This window comes from Cherax quadricarinatus, chromosome 43 (genome assembly GCF_038502225.1).
Source record: "Cherax quadricarinatus isolate ZL_2023a chromosome 43, ASM3850222v1, whole genome shotgun sequence".
Taxonomy (NCBI): Eukaryota; Metazoa; Arthropoda; class Malacostraca; order Decapoda; family Parastacidae; genus Cherax; species Cherax quadricarinatus.
The window spans coordinates 13,007,627-13,033,855 of NC_091334.1; the positions used below are offsets into that span (position 1 = coordinate 13,007,627).

Genomic DNA, 26,229 nt, shown 5'->3' on the forward strand with positions numbered 1-26,229 from the left:
ACACCCCTCTGGGTTTTCTTCTATTTTCTTACTAGTTCTTGTTTATTTCCTCTTGCCTCCATGGGGAAGTGGAACAGAATTCTTCCTCCATAAGCCATGTGTGTTGTAAGAGGCAACTAAAATGCCAGGAGCAAGGGGCTAGTAACCCCTTCTCCTGTATATATTACTAAATGTAAAAGGAGAAGCTTTCATTTTACTTTTGGGCCACCCTGCCTCGGTGGGATACAGCCAGTGTGTTGAAAGAAAGAAAAGAAATGCACACATCATTAAAACATACTGCAAATATAGAAATCTGTCTTGCACACTCCCATATTTAAGTGCATGTTCATTCAACTTACCTTTTTGTCGCACTTTTCACAAAGATACGCATTATCCCCCTCCAGTAAATCACCCTTCACATACTGTTCTAGGGAATCATAGAGATTGCTGTAGTTGCGTATATCGATACTGATGACCGTGAAGGTTTCTTCCCTTGAGTACCTATGATGATGCAGGTCAAAATGAAATTTATATTTAAATATTCACCAAAAAACAAACTTTTAAATATGGAAGAGAATTTCTAATATACCACTAATTTAACATGTACTGTATAATGTCAAGAAATACAATACTTTATACAGGTAATCTGACTACTGAAATAGAGTGGAGAAATACCTGTGAGGGCAAGTTTTGCAGATCTTCTGGTCAGAATAAGAACCCCCAAGTATCTTGTTCATTATCTGTTCATGTCCTAAGGCTTTAAGCGCCTCATTCAAGCTCTCCACCAAAATATTGTAGAATTCACAAGCATCATGTTGCTCCCGCAAGTTCACAGGCTCTCCTTGTAATCTATTTAAAAGCAAAAATAAATAAGACCTTTATAAACTATCCAAATTTTATATTATGTATTTAATTCCGACAAGCTCTTCTCTTTTATTAATAGGGATATAAAACTTTGTACCTATTGAAGTAAACTACGTCATGAGGTAAGGAAACTTCTCTGGCAATCTCGGATAATTATATGACTGATGACGACAATGCAGTTAAGGGAGTCGTAGGTGGAAACTAAAAACTATTGTGCATCTTGATATACCACATCTTATTTGAAACTGGAGAGGGGAAATGTATACAGAACAAATAAACCTAATGCTAAATTCTAAGTCCTCATGAATTTTGGTGCATCAGCAATATTTACACATGGACGATTTTGCCCACTTTGACTCCCATTTGAGGCTAATTAAATTATTCCAGTTGATCAAATTCTTAGCTATTTTGCTAGTATTACTTCTATTTTATCAATTGAGCACAAGAAATTGCCCAATCAACTACTATTTCAACTATCCAATAGTGTTCAGAAATTGGTAATTTGGCCAATATCAAAGTTCAAAATATTCCACTTTCAAAATAGGATTCAGAATAAACAATGCGGACATTCCTGGCACTAACATAACATTTCCTCTGTTCATCAGTTATGTTTTCAGGCTTTACAAATGAATTCCACTTTGATCTTTTATTCACCTAACGAATTTTTATTCACACCAAAAAATTGAAGATTTACTGTTATGCAATATTGTAATAATTGTATAAATAATATCAGCGCATTCGTGAACACACATTAGACCTACCAGCTGACATGTACTGAACACATGATGTCATTTGTTTACTCCTGAACATTGGCAAAAATTGAACGTTTCTGCTACTTTGAGCTCAGTTTCAAGCCATTTTCCGTACTAAAACCAATCAAAATCATCTCCATTTCTGTAATATATCTACCACTATCAAATGAGACCAAGAAACCGTGAATACAACCATAAGAAATGTGCAAAAATACACTGCAAAGTCTTGTTTCAACAAAAACTCAATTTTTTTTTCTCATTATGCACTGCATGCTGCAGGATTTGTTTTATAAGGTGCACACTTACCACAAAGATGCATCCTCTCATATCTAGGCCCAAATTTACTGCTCACACCTTATCTGAGTGAGCTGAGTTCGTGATGTAGAACTATGGCTTGGACCCTGGCTTCAAAGCTGTAGAACTACAGGACGGACCCTCAAATGGCTAACTATCTTAAATGTCTCTCCCTACATGGGTGAACTTGTGTATCATTCTATCAGAATTTTGAAGATAAACTTCTAAGGAGTTTCTGCTAAAACTGGCTAAAGCAGAAAAGTATGTAGAAATACACACATGGGGTTTTAAAACAGATGTTTTACCTGCCAGGAGTCTCTTCAAACCAATACTGACAACATGAGACAGGTAGTAAACACACAATGGCAAAAGTCAGATGCACAGAAGAGGAGGATAGGACTAAGTTATGGCAATATCCTGCTTGGATAGAATGCACTGAGGGTATTTTGGATATGATGTAACTACCTGTGTTTTGTTATGGTGTTGGTGGAATATACACATGTTGAGGAAACTCCCATAAATCTCACACAACATATGCATGCCAGAAATATGATCTGAAAAAAGTTAAATTTCAGATCAGATTGCAATGAATGTGGGCACTTCATGGATTTCAACAAGGCCAAACTAGTCATCAAGGAATCTATCCAGCCTAGCTCAAATTATAAGGAGTTTCATCACATCCAAAATGCTTGCACAATACACTTTTACCCATGCAGGATACAGCCATCACTTAGCACTGTTCTTCTTCTCAACACACTTGACCTCTGCCACTTTAAATAATGCCTGTCTTGTTCTCTATATTGGAGTGAGGAAGCCGCCCCTGGCAAGCAAAAACCAACAAACACGTGTGTATTTGCATACAAGTTGTTCCTGACACACTTGCTTAATTCAAGATCTACTTCAGCTACAACTTCAGTATTCCTTTACATCGCAAAATGTTTTTCAACATGAATGTAAAAAATAACTTAACCTAGAGGGCACTGAGGTTTTTCTTTGTTATGCAGGCATGTGATCATACCTCCATACAGGGGAGCACTTCACAGCTTCTCAGATTTTGAAGAACTGCCACCTTCACTACTTTTGCACTTTAGTGTCATTATTAAGTAAAATTAAGGTTTATTTTCACGCCAGGGGTATACCACAGATAACCGAAACCCCAGAAACTAGACCCACGGACACGGCAGTAAAGTGTGATCTGGTAAAAGAACAGAATATTGTTCAACTTATCTACATGTTTACTTACTTGAAATGCTTCCAAAGACCTCTTGGGACATAGTACTGTAGTTTGGAGCATGCTAAATGTGCAAAGATAGCCTGCACCTGCTTGAGAATCCCTATGTGATATTCCTTTCTACTTTCCTCGTTAGAACTACTGTTCATAGCATCTTCTTCATTTCCATCAAGATTGGTCTAGAAGGAAATATAAATGGCAAACTTGTATTCTACATTTACTGCGACATTTTATTATACATAACTAAAGCACAGACACCTACAGTGCATTTGGGTGACCCCTACCTCCCATCCTCCCCCACTACAGTTTTATATACGTACCCTTCAAGTCATCCTATTTTACTCCATCCTCCCTAAATATCCAAACCACCTCAACAACCCCCTGAGCCCTCTGGATAATACTTTTTGTAACCCAACACCACCTTCAAATCTGCAAGCAAGCATAATCTCTACACAACACATTGCCCTCAGACAACATCTCCACTGCTTCCATCCTCCTCCTTGCTGCAACGTGAATTTCACAACTCATACTTCACACCCATATAAGAGTGCTGATGCCACTATACTCTCATACATTCACCTCTTTGCCTCCATTCACCTCTTTGTCTCCACTAATGCCTCAATGTATGACTCGCCTTTTTCACCTCACCAATTCACCTTGTTTGTCATAGACCATCCAATGGCAAGTTCACTCCCAGACATATGAATACATTCCCTTCCCTCCATCCAATCTGATATCCAATCCTTCATTGCCATTGTTTGTTACCTTTATCACCTTGCTCTTTCCTATGCTCACTCTTAATTTCCTTCTGCATATGCTCCCAAATTCATTCCCTGACATTTGCAACTTCTCTTCAGAATCTCTCAAAAAGCAACTGTGACAACTCACATTTTGTATTATATTTTGCATACTTTAATTCTGCACCTTTCCCAATACCCTAGCATTCACTTTTTACAAACCCATCTATAAATATGGTAAATAACCATGGTAACATCATACATTCCTGTCTAAGGCCCACTTTTACTTAAAAATAATCTCCCTCTCTCCTACATACCCTAACATGAGCTAAATCCACAAATGCAACAAAAACTTCCTTACCTTTATCTAAATAATGTTTACTTGTATATTTCAATGTAAACACTTGGTCTACACATCGCCTACCCTTCCTGAAGCCTTGTTTATCTGCAATCCTGCAGATAAACAATCTTGCCCTTAATTCTTTAATATTAATTCTTAACCCTTAAACGGTCCAAACAGATCGAAGTTCAAATCCGCAGTGCTCCAAAAGTAGATCTACGTTTTTTTTTACACATTTTCAAAAATAACAAAAAAAAAAAAATGTAGATAAAAGTTTTTTTTACACATTTTTAAATGTAAAACAAGAAAGAAGATTACATTTTTTTACATACTTTCAAATGTTGAAAAAACTTACACATACGTTTGGACCATTTAAGGGTTAAACTGTCCAAACGTAGATCTACATTTTTTCAACATTTGAATGTAAAAAAAACACAGATCTTTTTTTTTTTAAGATTTGAAAGTGTGTAAAAAAAATTTGATCTGCTTTTTTTTTTATATATTTGAAAATATGTAAAAAAATGTAGATCTACTTTTGGAGTACTACACATGTGAACATAGATCTATGTTTGGACAGTTTAAGGGTTAAATTCTACCATATAACTTACCTGATATACTTAACAGGTTTATTTCCCTAACATTTACTCTCTTTTGTCCCCCTTTCCTTTATTCAAAACAACTATGCATGCTCTCTGTCAATCCCTAAGTACTTTCCCTTCTATTGAACATTTATTGAATGAAAGTACCAACCACTCCAAAACTATATCTGTAACTTCTTTTAACATTTCCATCTTGATCTCATCAGTCACAGCTGCTTTACTCCCTTCCAATTCACTCACTGCTTTGCACACATCCACCACTCTTACATCTGGCTCTTCCTCACTCCTAAAGAATGTTATACCTCTAGCCAGTGCATGAAATCACTACCTCCCTTTCTACTTCAACATTTAACAGCTCCTCAAAATATTCCCACCATCTTCCCAATACCTCCAACTACCCATTTAATAACTCACTTTTTTTTTTTTAACACTTCGACCGTCTTCTACCAAGGTAGGGTGATCCAAAAAGAAAGAAAATCCCCCCAAAAATACTTTCATCATTCAACACTTTCACCTCACTCACACATAATCACTGTCTTTGCAGAGGTGCTCAGATACAACAGTTTAGAAGTCCCTCCAAACTGTCAATATCCCAAACCCCTCTTCTATGTATTAAATACATTTGTTCCCTAGGCTTTCTCAACCAATAATCTCACTCCAAAACTTTTTCTTATTCTCAGTAAAATTTATTGACAGAACCTCACCCAATCTCATCTGCACTCCTTTTACCTATCCTCACTACACACTCGACCCTTTTTACTCTCCATATTCTCCACCCTCCTTATATCACTTCTGCTTCGTAAAATCCTCTTATTTGCTAACTTTTTTTCCCCTCACCATTTGCTTTACCTCATCTTTACCACAATCACCTCTCTTCCCTTCTGCAACCACCCTCTTATAGCCACAAACTTACTGCACATTAACACTGCATTCTTAAGCCCAAACCATACCTTTTCAACCTCTACATTACCTATCCTTTCATTCTCCCATCTTTCTCCCAATAATTGATTATATCTAACCTTAAATACCTCCTGTAATTTATAAACTTTCACCCTTCTCATACTCACCGATGCATTCTCCTTGTTCCCCATCTACCTCTTACTCTAACTGTAGCTACAAGTAACTAATAATCTGATATATCTGTTACCCTTCTATATAAACAAGTACATCCCATCAATCTTTTATTCGCCAATATATAGTCCAACAAACTATTGTCATTATGTACTATATCACATCTTTCTTAAATATGTATTACCTATTATGAAACTTTTTCTGTACAAATTTCAATCAAATGTCATCCTATTATCATTTACCTCTGGTACCCCAGGTGCATAAACATGCAGTATAACCCACTTTTTGCATTCACATAATCCTTCAATTCATACATTTATATTCCCTCCTTTCCTGCCATGACTGATCCTTCAACATTACTGCTACTCCTTTCTTAGCTCTAACTCAAGATACCCCTGATATATTTTCAATGCTTTACAATTACATTAGTATTTTATTTCTATGGCTTCTGTCATGCTGACTGAATGTATCTACCTAGACTAAGTCCTCTATACTAATTATTCTATTTGCTGTATTCAATGCAAATAATTTCGTCCAAAAGCCACACACTATCTCAAATATATCTGGAAAATATACTGGGTCTAAGTTAAGAGAACCTCTTTGTTATCTCGCTAGAACAAAAAATATTTCTAAATTTTTAATGTTGGTTATTTTAATAATATTTGTGTGTTTGCAAAGCACCAAAAGATGATTAAACTAAAAACAAGAGTATGATTTATGGCATGACATACCTCTTGCTCCATTCTTTCTTCACCACTGAAATCTTCCTCAGGATCTGTCGCTGCTCCTTCCACTGCTAATACACCATGCCTATAAACAGAAAAAGTTACAATTTAATCAATTAAATTTCCAATATTTTATCTCCTCTTTTTTTTTTCAACACGTCAGCTATCTCCCACCGAGGCAGGGCGACTCAAAAATGAAAAACGTTTTCACTATCATTCACACACTCACTGCCTTTGCTGAGGTGCTCAGATACGACAGTTCAGATGTCACTCCAAACAAATTCCGAACACCTCTTTGAAAGTGCAATCACTGTACTTCCTACCTCCAGAACTCAAGTCCGGCTAACCAGTTTTCCTTAATTATTTCACAAAACAACATTACCCTTCTCACACACCAAGAGCTCGTCAAGTAGCAAAAAACATTCATTTCTATTCATTCCTATCTAACACACTCACATATGCCTGTTCTTTGTCCAAGACCCTTGTACACAAAATCTCTTGTACCCCCTCCCTCCATCCATTCCTAGGATGACCCCTACCTCTCCTCCCCTCCATTACAGATTCATACATCCTCCAAGTCATTCTATTTTGCTCCATCCCCTCTATGTGACCTAACCACCTCAACAACCTCTGCTCAGCCCTCTGAATAATACTTTTAGTAACACCACTTCCTCGTAATTTTCACACTACAAAATCTCTACATAATATTTACACCACATACTGCTCATATAGTAGGTTGGTACACAGCAACCACCCAGGGAGGTACTACCGTCCTGACAAGCGAGTGTAAAACGAGAGCCTGCAACTGTCTTACATGATGGTAGGATTGCTGGTGTCTTTTGCCTGTCTCATAAATATGCAAGATTACAGGTACATCTTGCTACTTCTACTTACACTTAGGTCACACTACACATACATGTACATGTTTATTTATACACACTCATCTGAGTTTTCTTTGATTTTATCTTAATAGTTCTTTTCTTGTTCTTATTAGTTTTCCTTTTATACCCATGGGGAAGTGGAATAAGAATCTTTCCTCTGTAAGCCATGTGTGTTTTAAAAGTCAACTAAAATGCTGGGAACAATGGGCTAGTAACCCCTTTTCCTGTACAGATTACCAAAAAGAAGAAAATTGTCAAAGTGGGATGTCTGAATGTGCATGGATGTTGTGCAAATGATAAGAAAGAGATGATTGTGGATGTTATGAATGAGAAGAAGCTGGATGTCCTGGCTTTAAGTGAAACAAAGCTGAAGGGGGTAGGAGAGTTTCTGTGGTGAGAAGTAAATGGGATTAGGTCAGGGGTTTCAAATAGAGTTAGAGCTAAAGAAGGAATAGCAGTAATGTTGAATGATAAGCTATGACAGGAAAAGAGGGAGAATAAATAAATGTATTAATTCAAGGGTTATGTGGAGTAAAATAAAGGTTGGATGTGAAAAGTGGGTTATAGTAAGCATATATGCATCTGAAGAGAGAAGTGTAGAGTAGAGAGAGAGGTTTTGAGAACTGTTGAGTGTGTGGGGAGATTTGAACCAAGTGTGAGAGTACTTGTGGTTGGCAATTTCAATGCTAAAGTGGGTAAAAATGTTGTGGAGGGAGTAGTACATAAATTTGGGGTGCCAGGGGTAAATGAAAATGGGGAGCCTTTAACTGAGCTATGTGTAGAAAGACGTTTGGTAATAAGTAATACATATTTTATGAAGAAGAGGATACATAAATATACAAGGTATGGTATAGCAGGTAATGAAAGTAGTTTGTTAGATTATATATTGGTGGATAAAAGGTTGATGGGTAGGCTTCAGGATGTACATGTTCATAGAGGGGGCAACTGATATATCGGATCATTATTTAGTTGTAGCTAAAGTTAGATTAAGAGGTAGATGGGACAAAAGGAAAATGGCAACAAGTAAGAGAGGTGAAAGTGTATAAACTAAGGGAGGAAGAAGTTTGGGTGAGATATAAGCAACTATTGGCAGAAAGGTGGGCTAGTGCAAGTATGAGCAGTGGGGGGGTTGAAGAGGGTTGGAATAGTTTTAAAAATGCAGTTTTAGAATGTGGGGCAGAAGTTTGTGGCTACAGGAGGGAAGAGGAGTGATTGGTGGAAGGATGAAGTTATTCGTGTGATAAAAGAGAAAAAGGTAGCTTATGAAAGGTTTTTACAAAGCAGAAGTGTTATAAGAAGAGCATAGTACATGGAGAGTAAAAGAAAGGTGAAGAGAGTGGTGAGAGAGTGAAAAAGGAGAGCAGATGACAGAGTGGGAGAAGCACTGTCAAGAAATTTTGATGAAAATAAGAAAAAATTTTGGAGTGAGATAAACACGTTAAGAAAGCCTATGGAACAAATGGATTTGTCAGTTAACAACAGAGTAGGGGAGTTAGTAGATGGAGAGATGGAGGTATTGGGTAGATGGCAGGAATATTTTGAGGAACTTTTAAATGTCAACCAAGAAAGGGAGGCGGTAATTTCACACACTGGCCAGGGAGGTATACCATCGTTTAGGAGTAAAGAAGAGCAGGATGTGAGTGTGGGGGAGGTGCGTGAGGCATTACGTAGAATGAAAGGGAATAAAGCAGCTGGAACTGACGGGATCATGATAGAAATGTTAAAAGCAGGGGGGGATATAATGTTGGAGTGGTTGGTATTTTTGTTTAATAAATGTACGAAAGAGGGGAAGGTACCTAGGGATTGGCAGAAAGCATGTATAACTCTTTTATATAAAGGGAAGGGGGACAAAAGAGAGAGTAAAAATTATAGAGGAAAAAGTTTACTGAGTAGACCAGGAAAAGTGCATCGTAGGGTTATCACTGAAAGAATTAGAGGCAAGACAGAAAGTAGGATTGTGGACAAGCAAGGAGGTTTTAGTTTGAGTAGGGGATGTGTAGATCAAGTGTTTACATTGAAGCATATATGTGAACAGTATTTAGGTAAAGGTAGGGAAGTTTTCATTGCATTTATGGATTTAGAAAATGCATATGATAGAGTGGATAGGGGAGCAATGTGGCAGATGTTGCAAGTATATGGAATAAGTGGTAAGTTACTGAATGCAGAAAAGAGTTTTTATGAGGATAGTGAGGCTCAGGTTAGGGTGTGTAGAAGAGAGGGAGACTACTTCCCAGTAACGGTGGGTCTTAGACAGGGATGTGTAATGTCACCATGGTTGTGTAATATATTTATAGATGGGGTTGTAAAAGAAGTAAATGCTAGGGTGTTGGAGAGAGGGGTTGGATTAAATTATGAGGAATCAAATACAAAATGGGAATTGACACAGTTACTTTTTGCTGATGATAATGTGCTTATGGGAGATTCTAAAGAAAAGTTGCAGAGATTAGTGGACAAGTTTGGGTGTGTGTGTAAAGGTAGAAAGTTGAAAATGAACATAGAAAAGTTTAAGGTGATGTGGGTATCAAATGATTTAGATAAAAATTGGATATGAAATTGGAGAGGAGTATAGAAGAAGTGAATGTTTTCAGATGAGGATGAGGTTAACCATAGAACTGATGAAGGAAAAAAAGGCAAGTGGTGCATTGAGGTATATGTGGGGACAAAATAACATAATCTATGGAGGCAAAGAAAGGAATGTATGAAAGTATAGTGGTACCAACACTCTTACATGGGTGTGAAGCTTGGGTTGTAAGTGCTGCAGTGAGGAAGCGGTGGAGATGTTCTGTCTAAGGGCAATGTGTGGTGTAAATATTATGCATAGAATTCGGAGTGTGGAAATAAGGTGTGGAGTTAATAAAAGTATTAGTCAGAGGGCTGAAGAGGGGTCGTTGAGGTGGTTTGGTCATTTAGAGAGAATGTATCAAAGTAGAATAACATGGAGAGCATATAAATCTGTAGGGGAAGGAAGGCAGGGTAGGGGTCGTCCTCAAAAAGGCTGGAATGAGGGGGTAAAGGAGGTTTTGTGGGTGAGGGGCTTGGACTTCCAGCAAGCATGTGTGAGCGTGTTAGATAGGAGTGAATGGAGACGAATGATATTTGGGACCTGATGAGCTGTTGGAGTGTGAGCGGGTAATATTTAGTGAAGGGATTCAGGGAAACCGGTTACTTTTATACAGCTGGACTTGAGTACTGGAAATGGGAAGTACAATGCCTGCACTTTAAAGGAGGGGTTTGGGATATTGGCAGTTTGGAGGGATATGTTGTGCATCTTTATACGTATATGCTTCTAAACTTTTGTGTTCTGGGCACCTCTGCAAAAACAGTGATTATGCATGAGTGAGGTGAAAATGTTGAATGATGATGAAAGTATTTTCTTTTTGGGGATTTTCTTTCTTTTTGGGTCACCCTGCCTCGGTGGGAGATGGCCAACTTGTTTAAAAAAAAAAATATTGCTCTTTAAACATGACATCTCCACTGCCTCCAGCCTCCTCCTTGCTGCAGCATTTACAACCCATGATTCACACCCATGTAAGTGTTGGTACCACTAGACTCTCATGCATTTCCTTCTTTGCCTCCATAGATAAAGTTTTGTCTCCACAGATACCTCAACGTGTGGTGTAAATATTATGCAGAGAATTTGTAGTGGAAATTATGAGGAGGTGTGGAGTAACTAAAAGTATTAGAGGGATGAAGAGGGGCTGTTAAGGTGGTTTGGTCAATTAGAGAGGATGGAGCAAAGTAGAATGACTTGGAGAGCAGATAAATCTGTAGGGGAAGGAAGGTAAGGTAGGGGTTGTCCATGAAAAGTTAGGAGGGGGTAAAGGAGGTTTTGTGGCGAGAGGCTTGGACTTCAGCAAGTGTGTGCAAGCGTGCTAGGAGTAAATGGAGACGAATGGTTTTAGGGATGTTACGAGCTGTTGGAGTGTGAGCAGGGTAATATTTTTTCAAGGGATTCAGGGAAACCAGGTAGCCAGACTTGAGTCATGGAAATGGAAAGTACAATGCCTGCACTTTAACCCTTAAACTGTCCAAACATAGATCAACCTTCACATGCGCAGCACTCCAATCATAGATCTACATTTTATTTTACATGCTTTCAACCTGGGCACTATAAGCCTGAGTTGCCTAGACACGAGAGAATGAGTGTGCACTCAGTGTGCGCAGTATGACAAAATTCGGGGATGCCTGGAAAATGTGCTCATTTAACCCTTTCAGGGTCCGTGCCGTAGATCTACGGTTTTATGTTGAGGGTCCAAACCGTAGATCTACGCCATGAGCTCAGATCACTCTGAAGCTATGAGCGGTAAATTTGTGCCTAGATATGAGAGAATACATCTATGTGATATGTGTGCACCACATAAAATAAACCCTGCAGCACACAGTGCATAATGAGAGAGAAAAAACGAGACTGTAATTTTCGACTGAAACAACGACTTTACAGTGTTTTTTCGTATGTTTTTTTATAGTTGTATTTGCGATTTCTTGGTCTCATTTGATAGAATGGAAGATATATTACAGAAATAGAGATGATTTTGATTGGTTTTACTACTGAAAATGGCTTGAAACTGAGCTCAAAGAAGCAGAAATGTTAAATTTTTGCCGATGTTCAAGAGTAAACAAATGACCTCAAGCATCTAATACACGCTAGCTGGTGGGTCTAATATACATTCACAAATGTGGTGATATTATTTATACAATTATTACAATATTGCATGACAGTAAATCTTCTATTTTTTGGTTTGAATAAAAATTCATTATGTGAATTAAAAATCAAAATGGAATTCATTTGTAAAGCCTGAAAACATAACTAATGAACAGAGGAAATGTTAGCTTAGTGCCAGGAATGCCTGCATTGTTTATTCTGGACCCTATTTTGAAATTTGAATATTTTGAACTTTGCATTAAATTGGTCAAATTACCAATTTCCGATCACTTTATTTTGTAGTTGAAACAGTTGACTTGGCGATTTCTTGTGCTCAATCGATAGAATAGAAGTAATACTAGTGAAATAGCTAAGAATTTGGTCGACTGGAATAATGTAATTGGCCTAAAACGGAAGTCAAAGTCAGCAAAATCGCCGATGCGTAAATATCACTGACACACCAAAATTCGTGAGAGCATAATTTCGTCAATTTTCCATCAAATTTCATACTTTTTGCTTTATTACTTTCAGAAAAAGATTCTCTACTATTTCATAAGAAAAAACAACAATTAATTTTTGAAAATTATTGCACCCTGGTGTGCACTTTGAAATTTGGCCTCTGGACCCTGAAAGGGTTAAAAAAAAAAAAAATCCCAAAATGTTGAGAGCGGTATGCACATGAACGCTGATCTATGTTTAGACAGTTTAAGAGTTAAAGGAGGGGTCTGGGATATTAGGAGTTTGGAGGAACATCTAAACTGCCGTATCTGAGAACCTTTGCAAAGACAGTGATTATGTACGAGTGATGGATAGTGTTGAAGAATGACTAAAGTTTTTTCTTTCTTTTTGGGTCACCCTGCTTCGGTGGGAAACAGCCGACGTGTAAAAAAAAAAAAAAAAAATTGCACCACCCACCTTTTTTTCCTTCTTCATCTCTATGGTTAAACTTGTCCTATATAAACCGATCCGCTGACAAGTCTACTTTCAAATATTTGAACACATTCATTTCTTCCATACTCTCTCCGTCCAGTGTGATTTCCAATTTTTCTTTACCTAACTCATCTGATACCCTCATCACCTTACTCTTATTTATGTTCATTTTCAACTTTCTACCATTACAAACCCTCCAAAACTCATCCACTAACCTTTGCAACTTCTCTAGAATCTCCCAAAAGCACAGTATCATCAGGAGAACATAACTGTGTCAATTCCCATTTTGTACTTAATTCCCTATAATTTAATCCCACCTATCTCCTCATCACCCTAGAATTTACTTCTTTTACAACCCCATCTATAAATATGTTAAACAACCATGGTGACATTACACATCCCTGTCTAAGGCCTACTCTAATCTCTCTCTCTCTCCTATACACCCTAACCTCACTACTGTCATAAAAACTCTTTACAGCATTTAGAAACTTACTACCAGTATATTCCATACACTTGTAACATCTGTCGCACTGCTCCCCTATCTACCTTATCATATGCATTTTTTAAGTCCATAAATGCAATGAAAACTTCCCTACCTGTATGTAAATATTGCTCTTATATGCTTCAAAGTAAACACTTGATCTGCACATCCCCTACCCACACTAAAGCCTCCTTGCTCATCTGCAACCCTGCTCTCTGTCTTACCTCTAATTCTTTCAATAATAACCCTACCATACACTTTACCTGGTATACTCAGTAAACTTATTCCCTTATAACTTTTACACTCTTTTTTTTTTTCCCCCTTCCCTTTATATAAAGGAACTATATACTCTCTGCCAACCCTTAGGTACCTTCACCTCTTTCATACGTTTACTGACCAATAGTACCAACCACTCCAAGACTATATCCCCACCTGCTTTTACCATTTCTGTCATGACACCATCAGTTCCAGCTGCTTTACCCCCTTTCATTCTACATAATGCCTCGTGCCCCTTCCCCATACTCACATCCAGCTCTTCTTCATTCCTAAAAGATATCATACCTCCCTGGCCAATGCATGAAATTACTGCCTCCCTCTCAACAACATTCAACAGTTTCTCAATATATTCCCGCCATCTTTCCAATATCTCCAACTCCCCATCTACTAACTCCCCTATTCTGTTTTTAACTGTCAAATCCATTTGTTCCCTAGGCTTTCTTAACCTATTTAACTCACTCCAAAATTTTTTCTTATTCTCAGCAAAATTTGTTAACAGCAACTCACCCACTATCATTTGCTCTCCTTTTCACTCCCTCACCATTCTCTTCACCTTTGTTTTACTCTCCATATGCTCCACCCTTCTTATATCACTTCTGCTTTGTAAAAACCTCTCATAAGCTACCATTTTCTTCATTATCACACCCTTTACCTGGTCATTCCACCAATCACTCCATTTTCCTTCTACACCCACCCTCCTATAGCCACAAACTTCTGTCCCCCATTCTAACACTGCATTTTTAAAACTATTCCACCCCTCTTCAAGCTCCCCCCACTCCTCATACTTGCACTAGCCCACCTTTCTGCCAATAGTTGCTGATATCTCACCCTAACTTCCTCCTCCCACAGTTTATAAACTTTCACCTCTCTTAATTAGTGGTGTCATTTTCCTTTTGCCCCATCTACCTCCTACTCTAACTGTAGCTACAACTAAATTATCTAATATAACCGTTGCCCCTCCATGAACAGGCACATCCTAAAGTCTACCCATCAACCTTTTATCCACCAACACATGATCTAACAAACTATTTTCATTTGCACTGTATCATATCTTCCATACTTATTTATCCTTTTTTTCTTAAAAGATATATTACTTATTACCAAACCTCTTTCTATAAATAGTTCAATTAAAGGCCCCCCATTTTCATTTAACCCTGGTACCTCAAACTTTCCTACTATACTCTCCATAAGTTTTACCCACAACAAGTACTCTCTAACTTAGTTCAAAACTCCCCAAGCACTCACTCATTATCTCCCAAAATCTCTCTCCTCTAAACCTCTCTTACCCAGGTGCATAAACACTTCTATAAACCACTCTTTACATCCGACCCTAATTTACTCCACATAACCCTTGAACTTAAACATTTATATTCCCTCTTTTCCTGCCATAACTGAACCTTCAACATTATTGCTACTCCTTCCTTAGCTCTATTAGAAACCCCTGACCTAATCCTAATTATTTCTCCCCACTTAAACTCTCCTACCCCCTTCTAAGTACAATGCTAAGAAGATATTTCTTACCGAAAATAGATGCAATATTGATTTTCTAACAAAAACTACCCCTAAGTTAAAATAACATATGTACAAGTTTTTCTTTTTTTTTTTTTCAACAAGTCGGCCGTCTCCCACCGAGGCAGGGTGACCCAAAAAAGAAAGAAAATCCCCAAAAAGAAAATACATTCATCATCATTCAACACTTTCACCACACTCACACATTATCACTGCTTTTGCGGAGGTGCTCAGAATACAACAGTTTAGAAGCATATACATATAAAGATACACAACATATCCCTCCAAACTGCCAATATCCCAAACCCCTCCTTTAAAGTGCAGGCATTGCACTTCCCATTTCCAGGACTCAAGTCCGACTATATGAAAATAACCGGTTTCCCTGAATCCCTTCACTAAATATTACCCTGCTCACACTCCAACAGATCGTCAGGTCCCAAGTATCATTCGTCTCCATTCACTCCTATCTAACACGCTCATGCACGCTTGCTGGAAATCCAAGCCCCTCGCCCACAAAACCTCCTTTACCCCCTCTTTCCAACCCTTTCGAGGACGACCCCTACCCCTCCTTCCTTCCCCTATAGATTTATATGCTTTCCATGTCATTCTACTTTGATCCATTCTCTCTAAATGACCAAACCACCTCAACAACCCCTCTTCTGCCCTCTGACTAATGCTTTTATTAACTTCACACCTTCTCCTAATTTCCACACTCCGAATTTTCTGCATAATATTCACACCACACATTGCCCTTAGACAGGACATCTCCACTGCCTCCAACCGTCTCCTTCCTGCTGCATTTACCACCCAAATTCACATCCATATAAGAGTGTTGGTACTACTATACTTTCATACATTCCCTTCTTTGCCTCCATAGATAACGTTTTTTGACTCCACATATACCTCAACGCACCACTCACCTTTTTTCCCTCATCAATTCTATGATTAACCTCATCCTTCATAAATCCATCCGCCGACACATCAACTCCCAAGTATCTGAAAACATTCACTTCTTCCATACTACTCCTCCCCAATTTGATATCCAATTTTTCTTTATCTAAATCATTTGATGCCCTCATCACCTTACTCTTTTCTATGTTCACTTTCAACTTTCTACCTTTACACACATTCTCAAACTCATCCACTAGCCTCTGTAATTTTTCTTTAGAATCTCCCATAAGCACGGTATCATCAGCAAAAAGTAACTGTGTCAATTCCCATTTTGAATTTGATTCCTCATAATTTAATCCCACCCCTCTCCCGAACACCCTAGCATTTACTTCTTTTACGACCCCATCAATCAATATATTAAACAACCATGGTGATATTACACATCCCTGTCTAAGACCTACTTTTACCGGGAAATATTCTCCCTCTCTTCTACACACCCTAACCCGAGCCTCACTATCCTCATAAAAGCTCTTTACAGCATTTAGTAACTTACCACCTATTCCATATACTTGCAACATCTGCCACATTGCTCCTCTATCCACTCTATCATATGCCTTTTCTAAATCCATAAATGCAATAAAAACTTCCCTACCTTTATCTAAATACTGTTCACATATATGCTTCAATGTAAACACTTGATCTACACATCCCCTACCCACTCTGAAGCCTCCCTGCTCATCCGCAATCCTACATTCTGTCTTACCTCTAATTCTTTCAATTATAACCCTACCGTATACTTTTCCTGGTATTCTCAGTAAACTTATTCCTCTATAATTTTTACATTCTCTTTTGTCCCCTTTCCCTTTATATAAGGGGACTATACATGCTCTCTGCCAATCCCTAGGTACCTTCCCCTCTTTCATAAATTTATTAAATAAAAGTACCAACCACTCCAACACTATATCCCCCCCTGCTTTTAACATTTCTGTCATGATCCCATCAGTTCCAGCTGCTTTACCCCCTTTCATTCTACGTAATGCCTCACGTACCTCCACCACACTTACATTCTGCTCTTCTTCACTCCTAAAAGATGGTATACCTCCCTGGCCAGTGCATGAAATTACCGCCTCCCTTTCTTCCTCAACATTTAAAAGTTCTTCAAAATATTCTCGCCATCTACCTAATACCTCCCTCTCCCCATCTACTAACTCCCCTACTCTGTTTTTAACTGACAAATCCATACTTTCCCTAGGCTTTCTTAACTTGTTTAACTCACTCCAAAATTTTTTCTTATTTTCATTAAAATTTCTTGACAGTGCCTCTCCCACTCTATCATCTGCTCTCCTTTTGCACTCTCTCACCACTCTCTTCACCTTTCTTTTACTCTCCATATACTCTGCTCTTCTTATAACACTTCTGCTTTGTAAAAAACTCTCATAAGCTACCTTTTTCTCTTTTATCACACCCTTTACTTCATCATTCCACCAATCACTCCTCTTTCCTCCTGCCCCCACCCTCCTATAACCACAAACTTCTGCCCCACATTCTAATACTGCATTTTTAAAACTATTCCAACCCTCCTCAACCCCCCCACTACTCATCTTCGCACTAGCCCAACTTTCTGCCAATAGTCGCTTGTATCTCTCCCGAACTTCCTCCTCCCTTAGTTTATACACTTTCACCTCCCTCTTACTTGTTGTTGCCACCTTCCTCTTTTCCCATCTACCTCTTACCCTAACTGTAGCTACAACTAAATAATGATCCGATATATAAGTTGCCCCTCTATAAACATGTACATCCTGGAGCCTACCCATCAACCTTTTATCCACCAATACATAATCTAACAAACTACTTTCATTACGTGCTACATCATACCTCGTAATTTATTTATCACTGCAATAAATTTTAAAATAAAACAGGTATAACAAAATTTTTATTAGCATTACAAAAGCTTGCATAATTCAATTACCTTATTTGTCTTATCATGTAGAGCTGCTGTAGGACAGAATTCATATAGCAGGTAGCCCCTGCATTTTTTAACCCTACAAATCCCTTCACAGGTCTTGGGCCAACTGGAGGTAGGTATTCCCATTCCCCAATGCTTTCATCGCAATCTGCAAACAACACTGTTTTCATTAACTTGTACAGTACAGTATCATTTCTTTTGTGCTAGTGAAGATGTACCTAATGTTACAATTTGCATCTGGGTATCAAAGGATTTATTTCATTTAAATAATCTCTTTAACCAATTCAATCAATATGGTTCATTATATACTGCATTTAGACCAGAGTAGTAAAGACTTTTCACTTTGGTTAAATTTAATTTCAGCAAATCGAAGCCTTGATAAATAAACAGCAGAATGTAAAACATTTTTGAATTACATATGAAAACAATGAGGAAGGCTCCTATAATAATGTAACAATATGACAGGATAACTCATCAAGATGTTAATGTTATCAACGATGAAACCTTAAGAATGATGAAGCAATACTAAAGAAATAAACAGGCTATTATTTCTGTTGACATTACCTGAATAATACATATTCGTGAGCATTTCTGCCAAAAGTTTGAGGTTGGGAACACAGCCTGTACATAAAGTGACTAGTAGTTCATATGCTGCTATCACAGTTGGTTGAGTTGAGCACACTGGTATGGCCTGAAAAGGCATGTCATTAAGTATTAATTATACACCCTACAAATCATCCTATTTTGCTCCATAATCTCTAAATGATCAAACCACCTCAATAATCCCTCCTCAGTCCTCTGAATAATACTTTTATTTTTATTTTTAGTAAGCTATACAGGAAAATGGGCTATTAGCCCATTGCTTCCAGCATTTTAGCTGAATTTTATAACACATATGGCTTACAGAGAAAAAGATTCTTATTCCACTTCCCCATGGATATGAAAGGAAAATAATTAAGAACAAGAGCCATTAAGAAAAAATCAAAGAAAATTCAGACAAATGTGTATACATAAACATGTTGAACATTAAAATGGTATAAAATACCGACAGATTGTTAGGTAAGACACATATGCAACAGTTAGGTATCTTTATTTCGAAATGTTTCGCCTACACAGTAGGCTTCTTCAGTCGAGTACAGAAAAGTTGATAGAAGCAAAAGAGACTTGAAGACGATGTAATCAGTCCATCACCCTTAAAGTTTTGAGATGGTCAGTCCCTCAGTCTGGAGAAGAGCATTGTTCCAAAGTTTCCGAGATTGCAGACTCAAGGCACAAGCTATCCTCAACAAACCGCCCATGGAACAGCCCCCTAAACAGTTCATAGTACTCCCATGTGGCGATGTTGCCACGAATACTCGCAGGGCACTTGCTATGAGTAACATCAACGTTTCCACCATAAACACATCATCTATCAAAGACCTCACTACGAAACGCAGCCCCACACCTCTAACTTCTACAGCAGGCGTCTACGCTATCCCCTGTGGGTTCTGTCCCAAGAAATATGTAGGCGAGACAGGCAGAGATCTTGCAGTCCGCCTGAATGAGCATCGAAATGCCTCTAACAGAGACGATGTAAGGTACGCATGTGTCCTCCACAGAGACTCCACGGGGCATTTGATGAACTGGAATGAGGCACAACTCGTTCTCACCGAACCAGACCTCAGACACCGACGGTGCCTAGAAGCCTCACTAATCGCAGTCACCGACACTATAGAACGCAACACTGGAAACTACAAAATTTCAAGAACATTGGCATACATGATACTTAAGCAGCACCAACCCAACAACACAGGAGTCACGTGATTTCATCGTCTACCCGTCCTCATCATAGGCAGAGGTTGTTTTTGATAAGGACCTGCCTCGCATGGGCCAGTAGGCCTTCTACAGTGTTCCTCCATTCTTATGTTCTTATGACATTCCTCAGGTCACGTGCGTCACACCTCACTCTCCGCCTATATATAATGTCTTCCTACCTCTGTATGTTAGAAGTGATCAAGGTCCCAGGACCGAAACGTTTTCTAATAAATATGTTATAGTGTTTGCTTACGTGTCTTTCTAAACCAACTTGTCGGTATTTATTACCAAGGTTTATTCCACAATATATACTAAGCTGCTACACTTACCTGCTCAGCAGGCATTTCGGCTGCATGCTCTAACTGAAGGTACACCTTAGAAAATGGGAATATAAAGTCTTCTACAAGTTCCTGTAAAAAAAAAAAAAAAAAAAAACTTGTATTTAACACAGCATTTACAATGTATTAAATGGATGATATAATTTGATGTTGATAAATGTCAGGTAATGGAAATGGGTTAATGTGAAAACATACAAGAAAATTATGACTCATAACAATATACAGCTGACTGTCGACTATCACAGTAATTACAGTCTTAAAAATGGCCTGTAAATAAAAACATGCATAAAAGTAATTGAAAAACACTTGGGAAAAAATAGGGCTACATTCCTCCTTTCTGAGCTCAAAAATTTAAAAGACAAGGATAACAATGTAAGTGTAGGTGAATGCAATGGTTTTATATTTAATAAAATACTTATATAACCAAAAATTACCTAGATAATGCTTTTTACCTTACATTTTGGTTGCTGATTTTGAAAGGAGTAGAGAGGGATGATCAGGCCCTACTGGACTTAGGTGGGTGGGTGCGTAGGTGGGGGTTTTGCACTGATGTTGATGGTTGCACTGGAGTACATACTAAGGAATTCTGTAATGTGTCTGGTTTGTTTTGCCCTGAGCACTCCATACAGCTGACGGTAAAGTATCATCTGTTGCTCTAGACCCTATTTCAGAGCAGTACTTCTAGATTTGTCAGGGTCCTCTTCAGTGAAAAACAAGTGTCTGCAAGTTTAGCATTAACATGGAACTGTTGCTACGTTAACTTCTTTCTTCAGGATCTTCTTTCTCATCTTCCTCTATCATCTGCCTCCCTTGTATCTGGACACTGAGCACTGCCAACATTTCCTTTGGGTTTCATTTCTTATTATCTTCTAAGATTTCTCTTGCATCTTCTTCCTGCATATCTTTAGAGCCTCAGCTGGCAATCTTGCCAGTTAAAGAATTCCCTGCACCTGACTCACTTGAGGGAAAGTCTGTGAAAGTATTCACCACACCAGGCCATAACTTTCCCCCACCTACATTTAATGTTAAATGGGACACTTTATTCCATGCACTTTTGAAGTACAATGGAACCCCGGTTTTCGTCTTTAATCCATTCCAGAAGGTCGGCTGAAAACTGATTTCTGTGAAAACTGAAGTAATATTTTCCAAAAGAAATAATGTAAATCCAATTAATCCATTCCAGGCACCCAAAAATATTAACAAAAAATACATTTTATAGAGAATAACTATAGTTTTACATACAGAAAACAATGAGAAATAGATAGAAATGGCTAATGAAGTAGATAAATGAACATTTAACATCACTTTTACCTTCATTGAAGACTCTTGTTGGCATATGGAAGACAGCGAGCAAGGGAGAGGGTATTGTCTGGATGGGGAATTCCACTCCATAAGGACTTCAGGTATCAAAGTTCTATCCGGGGTTACTTTCCTTCTTTGTCTTTACTGGCACTGGGACCAGCTTGAGAGTCACTGGACCCCTGTCACACAAAAAATCTGTCCCGAGAGGCCTGTTTCTGGCGTCTCTAAGATTTGCCTAAAATGGGACATGGCATTGTCATTGAACATGTTGCTGACATGGCTTGCAGCAGCTTTGTTAGGGTGATATTTCTCCACAAAACTTTGCACCTCACTTCACTTTGCACAAATGTCCTTAATTGCTGAAGGTGGCACATTCTCCCCTCTCTCTTCCTCTTCCTCCTCTGAATCAATTTCCTCAGCTAAGGTCTGTTGCTGTTCCAGATGAAGGTCTTGCAGCTCTTCAGTGGTTAGCTCTTCCCTGTGGTCGTCCACCAACTCTTCCACATCCTGGCCATTCACCTCCAACAAAAATCAATAGATTATTATTAAATGTTTCAGATGAACGTGTGGAGTAATGCTCACTGAACGAGTAACAAAGGAAGACTGAGTCACGAACGATGAGCGGCTGCATCCGGCAGGCAGGCGGACATGTCTGGTACGGATGATTTTTGAGCGGATGTACGAAAACGGGGAAAATTTTACCGAAAAAAAGTGGTCGAAAACTGAATTGTACGATAACCAAACCGGATGAAAACCGGGGTTCCACTGCCTGAAGCATTACTGTAAAGGAGCACCTTGAACCCAGTAACACTTTTCTCTTGCTGGCTGACGTAAGTTCTTGATCGCATCTTCTCCCAATAAACACTGGTCTCATCAGCATTAAACATTTGCTGTGATTTATCTGGAATCAGCATCTTGTCCAGCATACTTATTCAAGCCTTCCTTCCTCAATGCTACAGGATGAAATTAAAGTGGTGCACCTTTTCTTGGGTCCCTGTTCAATCCATTCAATGCCTTTTTGTTTTATTTAGCTGCTCTGACCTGTCATTATTTTCAGGTCACAACCTGGGTAATTCATTGCACAAGCTTGTATCTTTGCCCCAATCTTCCTGATTATGCAAACCGATGTCTCGTTCACACCATATGCTCATGCCATTTCTATTGCTCATGCACCACCATTAAGCTTATCTAATATCAAATTTCTTCTAAACACCAATACTTCTAGGATCACTCGCACTCCTCTTAGGTGCCATGGTTACTATCCAGAGATGAGATGGGATGATTAAAGTATCAAAAATTGATTCACTAACCAAGGTTGAGTATGGCATTGGATGTGTATGAATGGTGTACTTAGGCAAGGGATATGGTGTACATTAAGTAAGCCTTCCCTGTACAAAAATGGCCTCACCTGCAGACTCACCATGAGACAGAGGAGAATGAATCTGTAGCATGCCATATTTTCCCTTACATTTGCTGTGTTATATGATAAAAGTAGTTTTAAGGGAAAATATATGGCAATTTTTCAACTATGTTAATGCAAAAAAGTATTAATAGATCTAATTTAATCAACAGTTTATTGTATTCAAGGTGTTGGGAAAGGTAGTGATCTGGGAGTATGTGCTCAGTTTTCCCTGACCACCTCCATTAGCTCAGACCTCCACATTACTGGTCCCCCACATGGGTCCTAGTTCTTCTAATCTCTTTCTTTGTAGTTGAAAACACCCATACCTTTGATATACTTTTGTTGAGTTTCGAGTCTTTATGACTCATGTTTCTGATTAGTTCCTCATTGTTTGTGAATATCAAATCCAAGATGTATTTTCATTTCTAGTGGGATTAGTTATCTGTTGGCTCAATGAGTACTTTTCACAAAGCATCATTAGGTCCCTGGTATGTACCTACCAGGGTGCTGTCAAGATATTTCTGGCATAACATTGTGTTTAGCCATCTTTCATTTTACATGTGGGAGATTAAAATCTCCGAGGATGATAAAAAAAAAAAATGATCCGAGTTCCTCAGCAGTTGCTGGTGATTTATTTTTTTTTTTTTAACAAGTCGGCCGTCTCCCACCGAGGCAGGGTGACCAAAAAGAAAGAAAATCCCCAAAAAGAAAATACTTTCATTATTCAACACTTTCACCTCACTCACACATAATCTCCGTTTTTGCAGAAGTGCTCAGAATACAACAGTTTAGAAGCATATATGTATAAAGATACACAACATATCCCTCCAAACTGCCAATATCCCAAACCCCTCCTTTAAAGTGCAGGCATTGTACAGTGGACCCCCGCATACTGTTGGCATCACATAACGATTAATCCTCATACCGCTTGCTTTAATCGCAAAAATTTTGCCTCGCATACTGCTTAAAAACCCGCTCACCGCTGTTCGTCCGAGACGCGTCCAATGTGCGCCTTAGCCAGCCTCACATGTTCCGCCGGTGGCATTGTTTACCAGCCAGCCTCCGCGGTAGCATCCAAGCATACAATCGTAACATTTCGTATTATTACAGTGTTTTTGGTGATTTTATCTGGAAAATAAGTGACCATGGGCCCCAAGAAAGCTTCTAGTGCCAACCCTACAGCAATAAGGGTGAGAATTACTATAGAGATGAAGAAAAAGATCATTGATAAGTATGAAAGTGGAGTGCGTGTCTCCGAGCTGGCCAGGTTGTATAATAAACCCCAATCAACCATCGCTACTATTGGTGGTACAGCTGCTGCTGCTGCACTGTCAGCTGCTGCTGCTGCTGTAGCATCGTCTGCTGCTGCTGTAGCATCGTCTGCTGCTGCTGTAGCACTGTCAGCTGCTGCTGCTGCTGTAGCATCGTCTGCTGCTGCTGCTGCTGCTGTAGCATCGTCTGCTGCTGCTGTAGCACTGTCTGCTGCTGCTGCTGTAGCACTGTTGTTGGTGTGGCTTATTGAGAATACCAAGAAACAATTAACCCCAGAGGATTTGCCACCCAGGATAACCCAAAAAAGTCAGTGTCATCGAAGACTGTCTAACTTATTTCCATTGGGGTCCTTAATCTTGTCTCCCAGGATGCAACCCACACCAGTCGACTAACACCCAGGTGAACAGGGAAAAATGCCTGGAACTAGTGCTCATATTGGTGAATTTAAAGCCAGCAAAGGTTGGTTTGAGAGATTTAAGAATCGTAGTGACATACACAGTGTGATAAGGCATGTTCTGGAAGAAAATACCAAACAGGACCTACAGTACTCAGGAGGAAAAGGCACTCCCAGGACACAGTGTCTCATCAGTCATTGCTGCATCTTCAATAAAGGTAAGTGTCATTTATTCTTCATTTAGTAGACTAGTACATGCACAATATATACTGTGCATGTACTACTCTACTATTGTGCATGCATCCTTCTCTTTGTGTGTAGGAAAATGTATATTTCACGTGGTAAAAAAATTTTTTTCATACTTTTGGGTGTCTTGCACGGATTAATTTGATTTCCATTATTTCTTACGGGGAAAATTCATTCGCATACCGATTATTTTGCATACCAATGAGCCCTCTTGCACGGATTAAAATCGGTATGCGGGGGTCCACTGTACTTCCCATTTCAAGGACTCAAGTCCGGCTATATAAAAATAACCAGATTCCCCGAAGCCCTTCACTAAATATTACCCTGCTCACATTACAACAGCTCATCAGGTCCCAAATACCATTCGTCTCCATTCATTCCTATCTAACATGCTCACGCACGTTTGCTGGAAGTCCAAGCCCCTCGCCCACAAAACCTCCTTTACCCCCTCCCTCCAACCTTTTCAAGGGCGACCTCTACCCCGCCTTCCTTCCCCTACAGATTTATACGCTCTCCATGTCATTCTACTTTGATCCATTCTCTCTAAATGACCAAACCACCTCAACAACCCCTCTTCAGCCCTCTAATACTTTTGGTGGTTTATATACTAGGATAATTACCAAATTCCTATTTTCAACTTTAATACCCTAAATTTCTACTCTATCATTCGATGAATTCAACAATTCTGAGCAATAGATGGTATCTTTCACAGAGTCCTAGTCCTACTCCTCCCTGTGACCTATTACATGTATATATATCAAACATGGCACTGGCTTCTGAGAGGAGCCCACTTTTATCTGATTTCAAACCCTGAATGTTTGCAAAGAGGAAGTAGGATTTATCATTTGGGATGTTTTGATTTGGTGTGTGTGTTTAGTACCACTGGTAATGTACTGCCTGGTATGGCCCCTGGTTTCTCCAATACTGACTACATTTGTCTGTTGTATATTCGACCCTGATGGGCAGATGCCTGGATTAGTATGTCCCACTATTGTGCACCTCTGTCCCATCTGTAGTATTTCCCCATTTGTCTTCTTTCTTGGGACCAATCATTTATGTTTAAAAATGACTGTTGTTCATTTTTCCTTTCCCTGCTTTCTATGATGCACTGTGTTCCTTTCACATGGTGGTCTGGACAGCTCAGGTCATAACATTCTCTGAACTGGATTCAAGCTTTGCACACTGGCAGATGGAAGTACCTGCACTGTCTCAAAGTGACACTTCCCCTTTCCTAACATGTTTGCACATTTTCTGTTGTGTTTATACCAGCATTTTCTCCCATAAAAGCACACCCCTTTTGCATATAATATCTG

The 26,229-nt window shown here is 38.9% G+C and overlaps 1 protein-coding gene across 4 annotated transcripts in view; it reads right to left on the reverse strand.

Annotated features, from left to right (window-relative positions):
- Positions 1–26,229, reverse strand: part of faf (ubiquitin carboxyl-terminal hydrolase-like faf) — a 264,269-nt gene that overhangs the window by 130,221 nt on the left and 107,819 nt on the right. For all 4 annotated transcript variants that reach the window (XM_070093596.1, XM_070093595.1, XM_070093594.1 and 1 more), the window contains exons 30-36: positions 20,292–20,372; positions 18,733–18,859; positions 18,172–18,316; positions 6,599–6,677; positions 3,133–3,299; positions 655–828; positions 339–480 (exon numbers count right to left, since the gene is read on the reverse strand). In XM_070093596.1, the coding sequence (XP_069949697.1) occupies positions 339–480; positions 655–828; positions 3,133–3,299; positions 6,599–6,677; positions 18,172–18,316; positions 18,733–18,859; positions 20,292–20,372 (915 nt within the window). The remainder of the gene's footprint in view (positions 1–338; positions 481–654; positions 829–3,132; positions 3,300–6,598; positions 6,678–18,171; positions 18,317–18,732; positions 18,860–20,291; positions 20,373–26,229) is intronic.